This window comes from Cynara cardunculus (genome assembly GCF_001531365.2).
Source record: "Cynara cardunculus var. scolymus isolate 2C chromosome LG 11, CcrdV1, whole genome shotgun sequence".
Taxonomy (NCBI): Eukaryota; Viridiplantae; Streptophyta; class Magnoliopsida; order Asterales; family Asteraceae; genus Cynara; species Cynara cardunculus.
In genome coordinates, this window is record NC_037538.1 from 2,077,217 (window position 1) to 2,093,913 (window position 16,697).

Consider the following 16,697-nt stretch of genomic DNA (forward strand, 5'->3'; position numbering starts at 1 on the left):
GACAACTGAATACACACATTCAGTGATGGCTGAATGATAGCTAAATAGACACGACTTAGCTAAAAAGTATATGATTGTAACAGTATTTTTAATCAAATAATTTATTTCCACATTTTCAAAAAAAAATCACACTGTCTTATCCCTATCCAACCAATTGGACGTAGACAAATCAGAAATTTTATATATTTTAAATTTATTATTATTCAACTTTATTACGAAATAATATATATTACCCTGGACATGTTTTAAGAACATATAATCATATTATCGAACAACCTCAAAATAGGCAAACAGGTAAAAGTAATAAATCACTGGATCAGATACAATAATATTGATTATTGCGTAATTAAAGGCATGAAAATTAAAAATTGTTGATGTAATGCAATTTTATTATCACAATTCAAATAAATAAAAACCAAATATCACAGTTGACAATTATAAGTACAAAATGGATAATACAAGGGATCAAATCAGACATGATTACTTTATTAATTACTTCAACAAAGATGTTCGAAAGCGAAATCGAAGTTAAACTAGATGGAGATGCTGTACGGAACACCCTTTCCGGTCATCCCAGGTTCCGAAAATGGCTTCAGAAGCTCATACGGCACAATCCCGGCGCCACTTCTGTTCCTCAGATTGGGATCACGGTTCCTTGAGTCTATGATACCTTCGAGTTCCTTCAAACTTCCACTGAACTCTTGGAACGCGGCATTTATGGTGGGATCTGCTTCCCATGAAGCCTCTATGTTCACGCCGATGTACTCCTCATCTGGAGAATGAGTTGACAAAACTTCCAAAATGGCCATAACTTTGGTCGATTGAACCTTCGAAGGGAAGCAATCCAATAGCACATCTTCAGGATTAGTTAGGAATGTTTGCCACTCTTCAGAGTTTGGATCTTCATCAGGCATCTTAGTTCTGGCAATGGTTGGCCTGTTGGGGAAATAACCAGCATAATCATACTGACCGAAGTTGACTGCCGAATGGTGGCCAGAAGCCACCCACATGATTGTTGAGACAATTCCAATCAGATCCTGTTGGGTTTTGAGTTGTGGCCACCATGGTTCGTCCTTCTTGTCGCCATGCCCGACTGTTCGGATTTCAGTCCACCATGCTTGTAGCTCTTCATCAGACTCTACAAGGTCTGCTTGTGGGTAGTAGTGGTTGACATAGGTAGTAGCCCATTGTTTGATGGCATCCCAGAGAAGTAGACCATCATTGGCAAATGGGTAGTCCTCAATCCTTAGTTTTATACCATGTGGTGCACTTGGATCTTCAACAGCCATTCCCCTATTGATTATGAAAAATAGAAAATTGTCATTACACCTAATATACCAATACACATGCATAATTGATGATGATATTCTACTAGGTGAGAAGAAGCCCTTTTTTATTATGTACAAGAGGTTCCAAATGTGTTGGGAAAACTTTACCTGCTAATTAGGTCAGCTGGAAGTGCCTCATGATCAAAACGCCATTGTTGAGCATATGCATCAGAAGAAAGTTGCATGGAATATTTTCCTGGAGAGAAAGCTGACTCAATAATACCACCGCCATTAATGAGGGCTAGTCGAGCTAGGCCATTAATCGCCATCGTGTATCTGAGATGAGGACATAGTAGTCTTTCTATAGGGTGCATTTTGCTAAGATGACGATTGGTAGCAATTACATAAGGCTCCATAACGCAATGAGTTCTTAGCCTACAAAGTTGATAAATATCATAGTCAAATGGCTAATCATGAGTTAACTAGAGATCTGAATTGGATTGATTTTATTTTCCTTGATCAGTCAAGCAGGCATGCACTCATACCGTCATACACAAATAGACATAAATATATATAGAGGTTGTGGTGCAAAAAAAAAGTACCCACCAATGGCTAACAAGCTGGTGATAACCAGAGTCATGAGCAAGGACATGAGCCTTGGCTAGCTTCCAGAGCCAGACGCCTGTAGCATCCCAACAGGGTACATAAACATGTTTCCACTGTGGTTTCCCGTTGTTTGGCGGGCGAGTCAATTCAATGGCTAGTGGTCTCAATGTTCCAGTAGATGTGAGAAACATTAACGTTCTTGAACCATAGAGAGTTGTCCCTTCAAGCTCTCTTACTTTATTCACATATGGTAAGAGCAGATCATGGTAATCCAACACAAATAACTTCTTTTGTTCCAATGCCTGCAACGATACTCATTGTATTAGCTATATGCAAGACAAAGGAGGTGAAAAAAATACGTGTTTTGCCTTTTCATTACCTCCTCAAGAGTCATGAAACCTTTGATTTCTTGCTCAACAATTTCTTTAGTAATTGCTGATTCAGGTGGTCCATAAACTTCAGGGTCTAGTTTGCTCATCAATGGCCATTCCTACAAATTTAGATCACAAAATTACTCAACATTCATCCAATTCTTTTCCAAGAAACGTTAGTGAATAACTACTTAATCAATTACATGTACATTTCCATGTAACTTATGATACAAGGCCTGAAAGTAACCAAATCAATTCTTTTAATTATCTTTGAATAGAAGATACTAATTGTCATTTGTTTCACAATTTAGCTCTAAAGCCTGATGCAAAAAGTTTAAGCAGAACGCACCGTGACCAACTGGATGCTATATGGATTGAGACCAGCGAGTGTTTGTCGACAAAATTCCTCATCTCGTAACCAAGAAAAGGAATCCTCTGTAAACCATCAATAAACCACATTAAGCAAAAACATCAAACACACATGCATTCACAATTGGTTGAGATTTTTTGCTTACTGTCCACGATTCGAGGAGTCTCAAATTGAAGTAGACTTTTGGTAGTATTGGCAATATCTTTGAGAAGCATTGGTAAAGCATTTAGAAGTCCATTGTCAGGGAGAACGATCTCAACACCTTCATTGTAAAGTAAATTGATGTTCGTGAATGATGAGAATCCCTTGTTCTCATCCGTAAATACAGAATCTAGCGTTGGTAAAAGTGCACGCAGTACGGAGTACAAGGTCGTGGCCCCAAATGTTATCGCCTTTATCTCTGAAAAATCTTCATCTCTTGGCACATAAAATGGGAGTGTCGTCCTGGACTCCGACAAGGGTTCTGTAATTCCACAAAATTGATTAAATTCACAAAATTGCTTACACCTATTCTAAAACCCCTAAATTCAACGTCGATCGAATACATAGACTATGGATCCTAACTCCATTAGAAATACAGATTAATAAACGGATTTCCAACTCAAAATTGATTAAATTCATATATTATGTGCTAAATATGATGATCCAAAAGGGCTACTAGTTACTGTAATCGGAATTTTAGAAAAGTTAACTAAATTATCAGCATTGAATTTGTTAAACATCTCATTTGTAGAGGCAATAACAAATTATAGATGAACAAGTAATATTAAAACCTAATAAATGGATTCGAACTAGAGTAGTGATATGAGATAAATGAAGTGTTCGTACCAGTGGAGGTCCTTTCGCGACCAGTTCGGCCACGCCTAGGGTAAGGATATTTCTGGCCGCCGAGCACCGGTCGAGACAGATCAGAGCTACTATCGGGATCACCGAGATCATTATACGTATCGTAATCGTAAATCCTCTCAAAAAATTCGCGTTGTCCTTCACCGTTGCCTCGAAGAGATTCTAGATCTTTCTCTCTCAACGACTTCAACCCCGCCGGCGTTTCCGATGGTAGATACGACTGTTTCACTCAGACGACACAAACTAATTAGCATTCGGATAATTGGCGGTTCGCATATGTGGTTAAATTACATTCTTCGTGCCTATGGTTTGTTAAAAATTACTATTTCAGTCCCTTTCAAGTACGAATTTATAGTTTTAATCCCTGTGATTTGCAATATTTGTTGTTTTCGTCTCTATCATATTATTGTTTTCTCATTCATATGGTTTATAATTCTTTTATGTTTTCGTCCCTAAAGATAAAAGTTAGAGGTCGTTTACCAAACACTTACTTGATAACCGTTTAGTTTACTGGTAAAATTTAACATTATTACTTACTTACCAGGTAAAATTTTAGTCATCAAAAACGACATTGTATGAAACGATTTTACCCAATAAGCACCTCGACTTTTGGTCATTATCTCGTTTTTACCAGGTAAGATTCTTGATCTTTGTATCATCATTCGGTAAGGTAATGAGACTCGATAAACACTTATATAGATTTATCATCTCATTATACATTTAAAAATATATATAAGATAATAATTCAACCTCATTGACGTAAATAAATTTAAAAAAAATCATTTCTCTCATCCAATCAAGTTTAGGGAGTTCTCTAAACTTGAAGTTTCGTCTTATTTTCTCTATTTTATAAAATCTGTTAGAAATGCAGCATGCTACTAGTTGGTTGCTATTCTAATATTCTTTTGTGACAAATTTCACGGTAACGGTTTCACTAAATTTCGAATTTAACTGTTGAATCTTACAAATCATAATAAAGATAAAATAAGATATTTTGAGATAGACGACCTTGTCAGTGAAGAAGATTCTTTGCTCGGGATTATCATGCTTCGAGTGAATCCAAGATTCACAAGTAAAAGTGACGTTGCCATCGTTAAGAACAATGTTCTTGAGATATACTTCTTTATGAGGCTCGTTTTGTACCAATATTGCCCCTATTTCTCCAAATTCCATGGGAACTTCAAACTCACACTTGTATTCGTACATTTTAGTCTCGTCATTCAATTCACTGTAACTTGCATACGCCTTCACCGTCCCCTTCTCTTTACCCGACGCTTCATAAACATATAAAAACAAACAATTTGATTAAAAAGTGGTTCAATCAACATTTATCTTATGATATAAAGAATTAATAGGTTGTGTTATCTGAATTCCTTTTATGTATTAATAAAAACGTCTATTTCCATGTGTTATATATATATATATATATATATATATATATATATATATAATATGCCCTTAATTGAATTTTGATAAAACTGAAACCGAATTGTTTGAAGTAATTTTTTAGTTATATATAAATTGAAATCAAATAAATGATTGTACAATGCATTTTCATGAATTATTCGCTAGATGAAACATACATATTGTGTCTATTGTCAAGTTTATGACAGTAGAAACAAACATATTTATTTCTAGTAATTCTAATTTACATGCATAAATTATAACTCGTGAACTCCAAAACACATACTCAAAACATAAAAGTTATAATATTTTTGAAACATTTTTTTGGTACAGACTAGTTAATAAATGAATACTCACAGTCAAGATCAGCAGCAACAAGCTCGAGCAAAAATGATCGTCCTAGAAACTGAGAGATGCTATCAACCACCGATGCTATAGGACCAACAGTCACATTGGCTAGCACTCCGTTAATGGTTGGTTGAACACTAAGGATGCCTTTCACTTTTGTGGATTTTCGAGCAGAAGATGAAGACATGGCTTTTACGTTACCGAAGGTGCAATGTATTTCAAATATAAATACGTAAAATGGTTGGCCAAAAGTGGCGAAGGGAGTAGGTGATGGAGGCAGAGAAAAAGATGATTTTTCAACGAATTATTTGGTTGAAGGTTTACAACATGAAATGAGACAAAGTCTTTATTTATAGGGAAGTTGTGGTCCCAAAAATTGAAGCATGTGGAACATTAAGCTTTTCTTTAAATGGTATATTTATGTAATACTGCGAGATATCGTTTTATGATAAATCCAGAATGATAGATTAATGCAATTTTTTTATTAAAAAATTGAAAACCTAAAATTTAAGAATATTTTGTTATATTAACAGGGATCGATGTTTATCTTGTATAATCTTGAGAGCCAACTCAATACATAAATAAAGGTTAGGCCTTGAAACCCATTCCCACTGGTCGTCAGTTTAAGCCTCCTCTGGGTCATTTCGGATTTTTTTGGTTGTTTTCTTCGAGGTCTTATGGGATTCGTTGAGGTGTGCGCAAGCTGACCTGGACCACCACAGCTACAAAATATGTGAACTTGTTTACTATTTGGTTTTATGAAGTCAAAATGTAGATCTTTAAAAAGTTGTACGTATTAAGTAATAAGTTGAAAACTTGATTCTTAAGATTTTATGCATTAAGAAACACTATGAGGGTACTCGTGCAATGCATCGATACACATTTACATTTCAATGTTTCGTTTTATTTTTTATCCATGTCGATATAATACAATTTTATGTGGTTTTGAGAAAGCGATAATGTTTTTATTTTTGAATAAAATATAAATTTGAAAATATTACATAAAATTTGCAAAAAATATATCAATATTAATATCAAATTATCTAATTAAAAGTTCTTGTTTGTTTATTTTTTTTAATTCAAAATTTTTATTATAATTTAATTTAACGTAACAAATTAACTTAATTTAGGTTTAATAATATTTTTTTATAAAGATAATAATTAAGTATTCTGTTAGAATCAATAATTATTCTAATTATATTTTAGATTTTTTATATTTTAAAATGAGATGTTTATCCTCTATTTGATTACGTTTATCCGCAGTTAGTTACACGAATTCAAACATAGAGCTTTAATAAGTTGTACTTATACACAATTTACTTGTAATCTTGAATTTTAAGTAACATGCATTAATAAACAGTACTTTATGCATAAAAAATGTTTTAAAGAGTTTTTGTCAAATGCTTTATAATGCATTAAGAAACATTACATAATGCTTATTAAGTTGTTATTAAGAACTTTTACCAAATTCTGTATAATGTAGTATAGATTTAGAGAATTATGCATCTATAAAGGTTAAAAATGTCATCGTTGATAGATTCAGACCTATCAGATATGAGATTTTGATTTGATATTTTCAAATAATTATAGATGAGTTTCGATCTTTTAAAATAAAGAGAATGTGCCCATTCTAAAAGTATCATAGACTTTTCCGATTGTGGATATATCCAAAACCTACGGTTTACATTATAGACTTCTCGAATTAGGCATGTCATAGACTTTTCAAGTTATAGACTTTTTGAATTATGAAATTAAAAAAGGCATTTAATATCGTAGACTTTTCGAAATATGAACCATAAAGCATCTATTTTAAAAAGCATTATTTAAGAACGCCACTTAAAGACATATATCTAAACGTAAACCATTAATTAAACAACTTTGAGACTGTACATGATTTTATAGATTTTTCTAATTGTAAACCATTATACGTTCATTTTAAAAGTATATTCTCGAAAATGGTAATTGAATGAAAAACAATTATTTTAGACGTAATTTGGGGTTTTAGACAAATACAAGTGGGAAATAGACGAGTCTCTTTTTGTGTCCTCTTGTTGGTGATAACATCTTATCATTTTTTGAACGGTATAGAAATGTTCGATTTTAAGATTGTATTAACACGTTTAGGTGTTGGCTCGTTATTCAACTCATTCAACATGGCATTGACTGAAGACCTATAGTATCATACCCGACAGGTTTGGATTTTTTTGGTTAGCTTCGGCGAAAATTTGTTTTCTATTTTTATTTTTTTGAATATTTATTAAAAAGGGTCGCAAATTATTTGGAAATAACCAAAAGTATTAAAATAATTTAGCAAATCGTAAATTTGTGCTCCAAGTTTTTAACTAATTTTCATACAATTGGCAGTTTGCACGAACTTTTCAACCATGGATTTGGAACCAAACAAACATTGAACAACTTAGGTGGCGTTCCGTTCATAAAATAGAATTAGTTAAAATTAAAATTTGTTATGGGAGTTGAAAGTTGAAGAAATTGGAATGAAATTTAATCATGTTTAACTATGCGTTTGATTGGCATGAATTGGAATGATATCCATCAAAACAATTTGAATCTGTCAATTTGGTTTATTGAATAGAATAGTGGTAGTGGGGGTTGTTTGTATACCTCTTAATAGTTTCATTAAGAGGCAACATCTGAATCATTAAGAGTTGAATCTTGTTTGACAAAAAAAAGTCTGTCACTTAATGGTTTCAAAATTCTCTGAATGGTTTTGTATMATGGACCTCCCTTAACCATTAAGCGTCCTAATTTTATTGTAAACAATTACCAAACAATTATATTTCATTTTTTACTATATAATGAGAGCTTCTTAATTATTCTGATCACTTAATCATTCTGCACCAAATCATTCAACAACTGACAAACAATCCCTTACATTTGATCCAAATAACATATATGCGAAGAATCATATGAGAAGGGAAGTTATGGTAAGAAGTGTAAAAAGAAATCTGAACCCTTGATCACTTTTAATCTTATATCAACCCATGAATTGCACTTTAGAAGAAAATTAATCTTGTGCATCTCGGTGCACCTCATTAATGTTGGCATTCAATTAAAATCGATCCAAGGATGAATATCTCTTTTTACGCTTCTCATCATAGCTTTCCTTCTCACCGAAACCCAATCCATAGTATATAATAACATATTTTATTTTTAATTTACAAGAAATATTCAAATATTTTATCTCTCTAGACTTTACTTATGAGTGAGATATATAGAATACATACCGCAATTTCATTTATCTTGTGAATATGTGTTTACCACTCAATCTATTTTATTATATTATACCAAATAACTAATTCCATTCGAGATTAAAAAAAACTATCTCATTGGAGTATGACAGGATAACATAGTTTTTTATAATAAGATTTTATTTTAAACGTACTTTTAAGCCATTACTAATCAGGGGAAATTAGAGCTTCTTGCTTAATGAGGCCCTCTCAGGCTTAAACCATCATTATATATTTATCTTATTTTTCTTTCTCTACGCCGTAGTGCTTATCACAAGTCTTAATCCATGATATGGATAACTACTTAGGTTAAATATGGTACTCAAAAATTGATCGATACGATACTGGTTGATGTATTTTGGGTTTTGCATCAAGCAACATTGATTCAATTACTGCTACACGGGAACTCAATTAACTCTAGTTTGCTCTTAGGTATAGGTATAACTTTTAAGACAAATATTTCGTTGCATTCAGCTTCAAAAGTCAACGTATTTATTTCTTATAATGATGTTTTGAGTCACGAAATCATAAACACGATATCGTCAATTCCAGTGACCATTTGTTGTCCAATAAGCCATGTTAAAGATTTTAGGCAATAAAGATCACATTAATACATGAAATAATTGAGCTCACATAAGTCTTAAATGATAATCACATTAATTACGTGTTCGCTTTAAACACAGAAATCGTATTATATGATTTGATAACAATTTTAAATCTATACTGTTTTTAGTAACTTTATCAAGTGCTTGGAGTGTACCAGCACATGGAGGAGGCTACTATACCACTAACGTTTGATGTCATACTAGGCTGGTTTTTCCTATTACTATTTTATTCAATATTTTTAACCTAATTAATTAACAAGATTCGTATAAAATATATTCTATTACGTGATCCAGATAAAAATGAATTATGTTTCTATACCCTTCAATTTTTCTAGTTAATAGAAGTGTTTATTTTTTTTAATATAAAATTAAAAGTCATATAAAAAAGAAATTTATAATCAGTTTATAAAATTTATACTATTTCATAGATTTTTTAACCGGATGATGTTATATACATCCGTTTTATATCAGAATCAGATCAAATCATGTATTAAGAATGTAAAATATCAGTCTTGATTTTTAAGGTAAAATAAAGAAAATTAGTAGATAAATTATTTTGCATATAATGGTTACTTTAAATCAACAAGTTATCGACCTTACGTAAATAAAGTGGTGCTGATAAGCATCAGGCCGTTGCTATCGCGTAAGGTTTCGTCAAAAATGAAGGCACATATTTATGATGCATTTAATATAGTATTTATGGTTAACAATGATTCGTTTATAAATGTTATTAAATAAAATCAACCGTTAGACAAATGTTTTTGTTAAGGTTATATAAATGTATAATTAACTCAATCATGTATATTTGTTACATGGTTTTTCTTTTATTCTCTATATTTGTTAAAAGAAAAACGCTTAAAAGTCTAGAGAATTACTTGATCGTATCCTAAAACTCGTTATGATATTTTTTTCAGACTTGCAATGGTTTAAAACTGGAGGAAATCGATCCGTCTGGAACAAGGATTAATAGATTTTGAAATTACTGAGATAGTGATATTCTACAAGGTTGTGGTATCGATCCTGGTCCTCTGATGATGGACCAAAATATACCAGTAATAAAGTACACGATACTGATGGTTGCATTGTGTTGTTGTTATATTGATTATGTATGATAAATTCTAATGTTTATACTTGTAATGTTCAAACCATCTCAAGAGCTACTCTTTGTAATTCTACTTCTATTTGAAATAAGCATGTTATAAGATGCTACCATTAATTGTGAAAATATAATAGTTTATGAAGGTTCTGCTAATTTAGAAAGTTAAGGGGTTGAATTGGAATTTTTTTTAACCAGCAGTCGAAATAAGAAAAGAAAATAGAGATAATGTGAAAAAGGGATCTTAAAAGGTTCTTTTAATTTATAGCTACCTCCAAAAAATTACACAAATATTTCACAAACCAAAAAAAGTTAGTTATTTAATTTATTTTATATTTTTTTCGTTTTTTTTATTTTACATTTTTATTATATTGATATACATAATCATATATTGACTAAAATATATAAAATATATGTTTCCTTTTTTAAAAATTACATCATTATAATTGTTTTCGGTAATACATTCAAAATGAATCTAAATATTAAATATTTTTGGATTTAATATTATATTATTAAATATTATTTATATTTACGAATTATTTTTAATATTTACATTTTATACTCTTATAATTACAAATTAAATAAAAAATTATCAGGATAGAAAATGTAAATTTTAAAAATAATCCGTACACATTTATGATATTTAATATTAGTTCCGTTTTGAACGTATTTATGAAACAATTATAATGGTGTAATTTGTGAAAAAAGAAATATTCTATTTATTTATTTTAGTTAATATATTAATATAATAAATATGTAAAATAAAAATTAAAAAAATAAGAGATATAAAATAATTAAATAATTAATTATAAAAATGTAAAATATAATTATATTTAATGGATTAGAAACTTTACCCCTTTTTTGTACGTAAACTCCTCATTTTCCTTTTAGTAAAGTAAATTGTTAATTTTTTTTTTTTGCCAAAATATATTTTACGCAGAAAATCTATTTTTTGCATAAAGCTTTTTTGTATAAATTTTAGCTATTTAAGGAAAATGATTTTAAGATGACTAAAAAATAAAATCATTTTAACGATTTGAATATTTATGTAAATTTTACTAATGTTTCAAGACTAACAAAAATAAATAAGACTAATGAATTAAGCTGTGTTTCTTGCTACTTAACCATTGATTATCAATGTCTTAATCTTATTAGCAAACATCAGACTTCACAATTATTAGTACAAAGGTGCGAATGGAGTAAACATGGATCAAATCAGACATGATTAAGTTTTTTATTTATTTCAACAAAGATGGCTGAATGTGAGACCTGAAGTTAAATTAGATGGAAATGCTGTATGGAACACCCTTTCCCGTCAGCCCAGGTTCAGAAAATGGCTTCAGAAGCTCATACGGCATCAACCCTGCTCCATTTCTGTTTCTCAAATTGGGATCATTGTTCCTCGAGTCTATGATGCCCTCCACCTCCTTCAACATTCTATTCAACTCCTGGAACGCGGCCTTTACAACCGGTTCTGCCTCCCATGCAGCCTCCATGTTGACGCCGATGTACTCTTCGTCTGGAGAATGAGTTGACAAAATCTCCAAAACGGACATTACTTTGGTAGCTTGAACCTGCGAAGGAAAGCAATTCAGTAGCACATCCTCAGGATTCTTTAGGAATGCTTGCCACTCTTCAGCTGTGGGATCTTCATTGGGCATTTTAGTTCTGGCAATGGTGGGTCTGTTGGGGAAATAACCAGCATAATCATACTGACCAAAGTTGACTGCTGAATGGTGGCCGGAAGCCACCCACATGATTGTTGAGACGATTCCAATCAGGTCCTGTTGGGTTTTGAGTTGAGGCCACCATGGTTCGTCCTTCTTGTCTCCATGCCCGACTGTTCGGATTTCAGTCCACCAAGCTTGAAGCTCTTCATCAGACTCTACAAGGTCTGCTTGTGGGTAGTAGTGGTTGACATAGGAAGTAGCCCATTGTTGGATGGCATCCCAGAGAAGTAGACCATCATTGGCAAATGGGTAATCCTCAATTGCTAGTTTTAAACCATGTGGTGCACTTGGATCTTCAACAGCCATTCCCCTATTGATTATGAAAAATAAAAATCAATCACTACACCTGATATACCAAAACACATATGCATAATTGATGTGATATTCTGCAAGGCGAGAAGAAGCCCTTTTTATGACGTACAAGAGGTTCCAAACATGTATTACCGACTAATTAGGTCAGCTGGAAGTGCCTCATGATCAAAGCGCCATTGTTGAGCATATACATCAGAGGAAAGTTGCATGGAGTATTTGCCAGGAGAGAAGGTCGACTCAATAATACCACCGGCATTAATGAGGAGTAGTCGAGCCAGGCCATTAATCTCCATTGTGTACCGGAGGTGAGGAGATAACAGTCTTTGTATAGGGTGCATTTTGCTAAGGTGACGGTTCGTAGCAATTACGTAAGGCTCTGTAACGCAATGAGTTCTTAGCCTACAAAGTTGATAAATACCTTAGTCAAAATGGGTAATCATGAGTTAACTTGAGATTTGAAGTGCAATAATTGTAATTTCCTTGATCAGCCAAGCAGGCATGCATTCACACACAAATAGACATCAATTAATACAGAGGTTGTGGTGCGAAAAGAAGGTACCCACCAGTGGCTGACAAGCTGGTGATAACCAGAATCATGAGCAAGGACATGAGCCATGGCTAGCTTCCAGAGCCAGACGCCTGTAGCATCCCAACAGGGTACATAAACATGTTTCCACTGTGGTTTCCCGTTGTTTGGCGGGCGAGTCAATTCAATGGCTAGTGGTCTCAATGTTCCAGTAGATGAGAGGAACATTAACGTTCTTGAACCATAGAGAGTTGTCCCTTCAAGCTCTCTTACTTTATTCACATAAGGTAAGAACAGGTCATGGTAATCCAACAAGAATAACTTCTTTTGTTCCAATGCCTGCAATGATACTCAGTGTAGTAAGTAAATGTTTGGAAGCACTCTGGAGGTGAAAATAATACATGTTTTGCTTTTGCATTACCTTCTCAAGAGTCATGAAACCTCTAATCTCCTGCTCAACAATTTCTTTGGTAATTGCTGATTCAGCCGGTCCATAAATTTCAGAGTCTAGTTTGCTAATCAGCGGCCATTCCTACATATTTAGATCACAAAATTGGCTCAACACTCATCCAATTCTTTTCCAACAAACATTAGCAAACAACTACTTAATTAGCTACAAGGTTTCTTACAAGGCCTGAAAGTAATTTATGAAATCAGTCTCTTTTGAACTATAAGGTTCCATTTGGTTTGCCAGATTTCAGAGGATTTAGATTTGAATTTCGTTATGTTTGGTTTGAAGGAATGCTTGTGATTGAAATCCCAATATTTCATTGAAACCCTGCAAACATGGGATTTAGAAATCCCATGGGGTAGTTGGTATTTCATGGGATTTGATAAGATTTGTTTGTAATAATGTTTTATAGTATGTTAAAAACACTTGTTTTCTAACAATCAATTAATAAAAAGTAATTCAATTATTTTTATAATTTTTATTTTATAAAGAATGGAATTCGATCCCATTTCCAAATCCTACAAACCAAACACCCAAGATCTCAAATCTTTTCCCAAAATCCATCTCTCAAAAAGCTTGGTGTTAGAAGAACATACCTTGACCAACTGTATGCTATATGGATTAATACCAGCAAGTGTTTGTCGACAAAATTCCTCATCTCGTAACCAAGAAAAGGAATCCCCTGTAATCACAACCATCAACAAACCACATAAAGCAAAAACACAGATGCATACACGTGAGTTGGTTGAGATGTCTTACTTACCATCCACAATTCGAGGAGTCTCAAATTGCAGTATAGTTTTTGTATTATTGGCAACTTCTTTGAGAAGCCCTGGTAAAGCACTAAGAAGTCCATTGTCAGGGAGAACGATCTCAACACCGTCACTGTAAAGTAAATTGATATCCGTGAATGATGAGAATCCCTTGTTCTCGCCCGTAAATGCCGAATCTATCGTTGGTTCAAGTGCATGTAGTACGGAGTAAAAGGTCGTGGCCCCAAACGTTATCGCCTTTATCTCTGAAAAATCTTCGTCTCTCGGCACATAAAATGGGAGCGTTGTCCTCGATTCCGACCAGGGTTCTGTAATTCCACAAATCTCATCAGTTCATTCATTGCTTACACCTATGCCAGAAACCCTAAATTCATTGTTGATTGAATAGATGGAACTATGGATCCTAACTCCATCAGAAATACAAATTAATAAGCGGATTTCCAACTCAAAATTGACTAAATTCACATATTCTATGCTAAAAATGATCATCTAAAAGGGCTACTACTTAAACATCTCATTTGCAGATACAATAACAAATTATACAATGCTTATTTCAAAATGAGCAAGTAATATCAAAACCTAAAAAGTAAATTTCGAACAAGAGTAGTGATATGAGACAAATGAAGTATTTGTACCTGTCGAGGTCCTTTCGCGACCAGTTCGGCAACGCCTAGGGTATTGATATTTCTGGCCGCCGAGCACCGGTCGAGCAAGATCAGAGCTAGTATCGGGATCACCGAGATCATTATACGTATCGTAATCGTAAATCCTTTCAAATGATTTGCGTTGTCCTTCACCGTTGCCTCGAAGAGACTCTAGATCTTTCTCTCTTAAAGACTTCAACCCCGCCGGCGTTTTCGATGGTAGATACGACTGGTTCACTCAAACGATACAGACTAATCAGTATTCAGCTCGTGCATCATCGGTGGTCGCCGGTCGGTTCCACCACCACAACCACACCTTAGCAGCTCACGGCGCGGGACGCAAGCAGGTTTCGAAATAAAGTACACTAGTTTTTTTTTTTTTTTTTTTTTCCAAATTAACTTCAAAGAAAATGGATAATTTTTAAAATAGAGAATTTTAGAAATATTATATAAAATGGATAGTTTTACATCTTAACTCCTTGATGTGTCAGTTATTCAGAATCTCTCTTCAACAGATTGATTTAGGGGGTTGAATTACGAAATTTTTAAAATTTTAATTTTAATTTTTAAATTTATACTTTATATTTCTATAATTAGTTAATTAATTTACTTTACATCTCTTTCTTTTAAATTTTTTATTTTACATATTTATCAAATTAACATACATAATCGTATATCAATTAAAACATGTTTAAAAAATATATTTTTATTTTAATAAATTACACCATTATAATCGTCTCGTTAATACCTTCAAAATGAGCTCAATATTGAATAGTTTATGACTTAATTATATTATTATATATTTTATAAATTATGCAAAAATATTTTTAATATTTACACTTTATACTTTTATAGTTATTTATTTAATTTATGATACATCATTTATTTTTTCAATTTTCGTTTTACACCATTATCATATTAAAATACATAATTTTATATTAGCTAAAATTAGATCTAACAACGAAATTAACCTCTCAGGAAGCATTTTCATACAATTTATTAATATTAAATATTTTTTATATGATATATATTACAAAAGAATATTTCTATCACTTACACTTTAAACCATTATATTTATGTAATTTTTGAGTACATCCTTTACTTTTTCATTTTTCGTTTTACATTTTTATCACATTAACATACATAATCGTATATTAAACTAAAATACATTAAAAAAATATTTTTATTTTAACAAATTACACTATTATAATTGTCTCGTCAATACCTTCAAAATAGTAAAAAAATTCAATTATACGACCATAATAATATAAATATAACAAGGATATAAAATAAAAAAGAAAGAAAACAAAGAAACTTAATAATCTATACTATATTATAAAACATTTGACAAAAACTCTTAAAAACCATTTTTGATGCGTAAAGTACTATTTATTGATGCATATTATTTAAAACTCAAGATTGCAAGTAGATTGTGCGTATGTACTGTTTATTGATGCATATTACTTAAAACTCAAGATTGCAAGTAGATTGTGCGTAAGTACAACTTATTAAAGCTTCATATTTGAATTCATGTAACTAACTGCAGATAAACATGGTCAAATACAGGATAAACATCTCATTTTAAATATAAAAAATCTAAAATATAATTAGGATAATCATTGAGTTATAACAGAATACTTAATTGTTATCTTTATAAAAAATTATATTATTAAAACAAAAATAAATTACTTCGTTATTAAACTTAAATATAATTACAGAAATTACATAAAAACTGAGAACTTTTAAATAATTGATTTGATATTAACATTAATATTATTTTTTTCAAAATTTTATGATATCTTCAAATTTATATTTTATTCGAAAATAAAATCATTATTGTTTTATTAAAAACACATAAAATCGTATTATAACATCGACAGAGACAAATAATAAAATAGAAAATTAAAATCGATATCTGTCTCGCTGTATTGCGCGAGTACTCTTCTAGTATTTTTAAAGGTATTAAGTGTATATATAAAAAATCATATACAAATATAAAATTTAAAAATACGTATTTTTAATACTTTATTAATTAATAACAATATAGAATTAATTAATTTATATAATTATTAGAAGAACTAGTATTTTTAGTATTTAAT

General features: G+C 31.7%; 2 protein-coding genes across 2 annotated transcripts in view; both read right to left on the minus strand.

Moving 5' to 3' along the window:
- Positions 1 to 376: 376 nt before the first annotated feature.
- LOC112520960 (linoleate 13S-lipoxygenase 2-1, chloroplastic-like) lies at positions 377 to 5,400 on the minus strand. Its single transcript, XM_025129586.1, has 9 exons — positions 5,223 to 5,400; positions 4,470 to 4,735; positions 3,444 to 3,681; positions 2,761 to 3,078; positions 2,595 to 2,680; positions 2,254 to 2,364; positions 1,875 to 2,176; positions 1,437 to 1,703; positions 377 to 1,293 (listed from the first exon to the last, which is right to left on the minus strand). Exons 1-9 carry the CDS (start codon positions 5,398 to 5,400, stop codon positions 534 to 536), a joined length of 2,526 nt encoding a protein of 841 aa, XP_024985354.1. The 3' UTR covers positions 377 to 533.
- A 5,934-nt stretch (positions 5,401 to 11,334) lies between these two features.
- The window catches only part of LOC112520927 (linoleate 13S-lipoxygenase 2-1, chloroplastic-like), a 7,015-nt gene continuing 1,652 nt past the window's right edge, over positions 11,335 to 16,697 (minus strand). Inside the window, exons 3-9 of the mRNA XM_025129550.1 lie at positions 14,590 to 14,827; positions 13,945 to 14,262; positions 13,778 to 13,863; positions 13,152 to 13,262; positions 12,768 to 13,069; positions 12,337 to 12,603; positions 11,335 to 12,202 (exon numbers count right to left, since the gene is read on the minus strand). Coding sequence (XP_024985318.1) covers positions 11,443 to 12,202; positions 12,337 to 12,603; positions 12,768 to 13,069; positions 13,152 to 13,262; positions 13,778 to 13,863; positions 13,945 to 14,262; positions 14,590 to 14,827 — 2,082 coding nt within the window. The 3' untranslated portion in view covers positions 11,335 to 11,442. The remainder of the gene's footprint in view (positions 12,203 to 12,336; positions 12,604 to 12,767; positions 13,070 to 13,151; positions 13,263 to 13,777; positions 13,864 to 13,944; positions 14,263 to 14,589; positions 14,828 to 16,697) is intronic.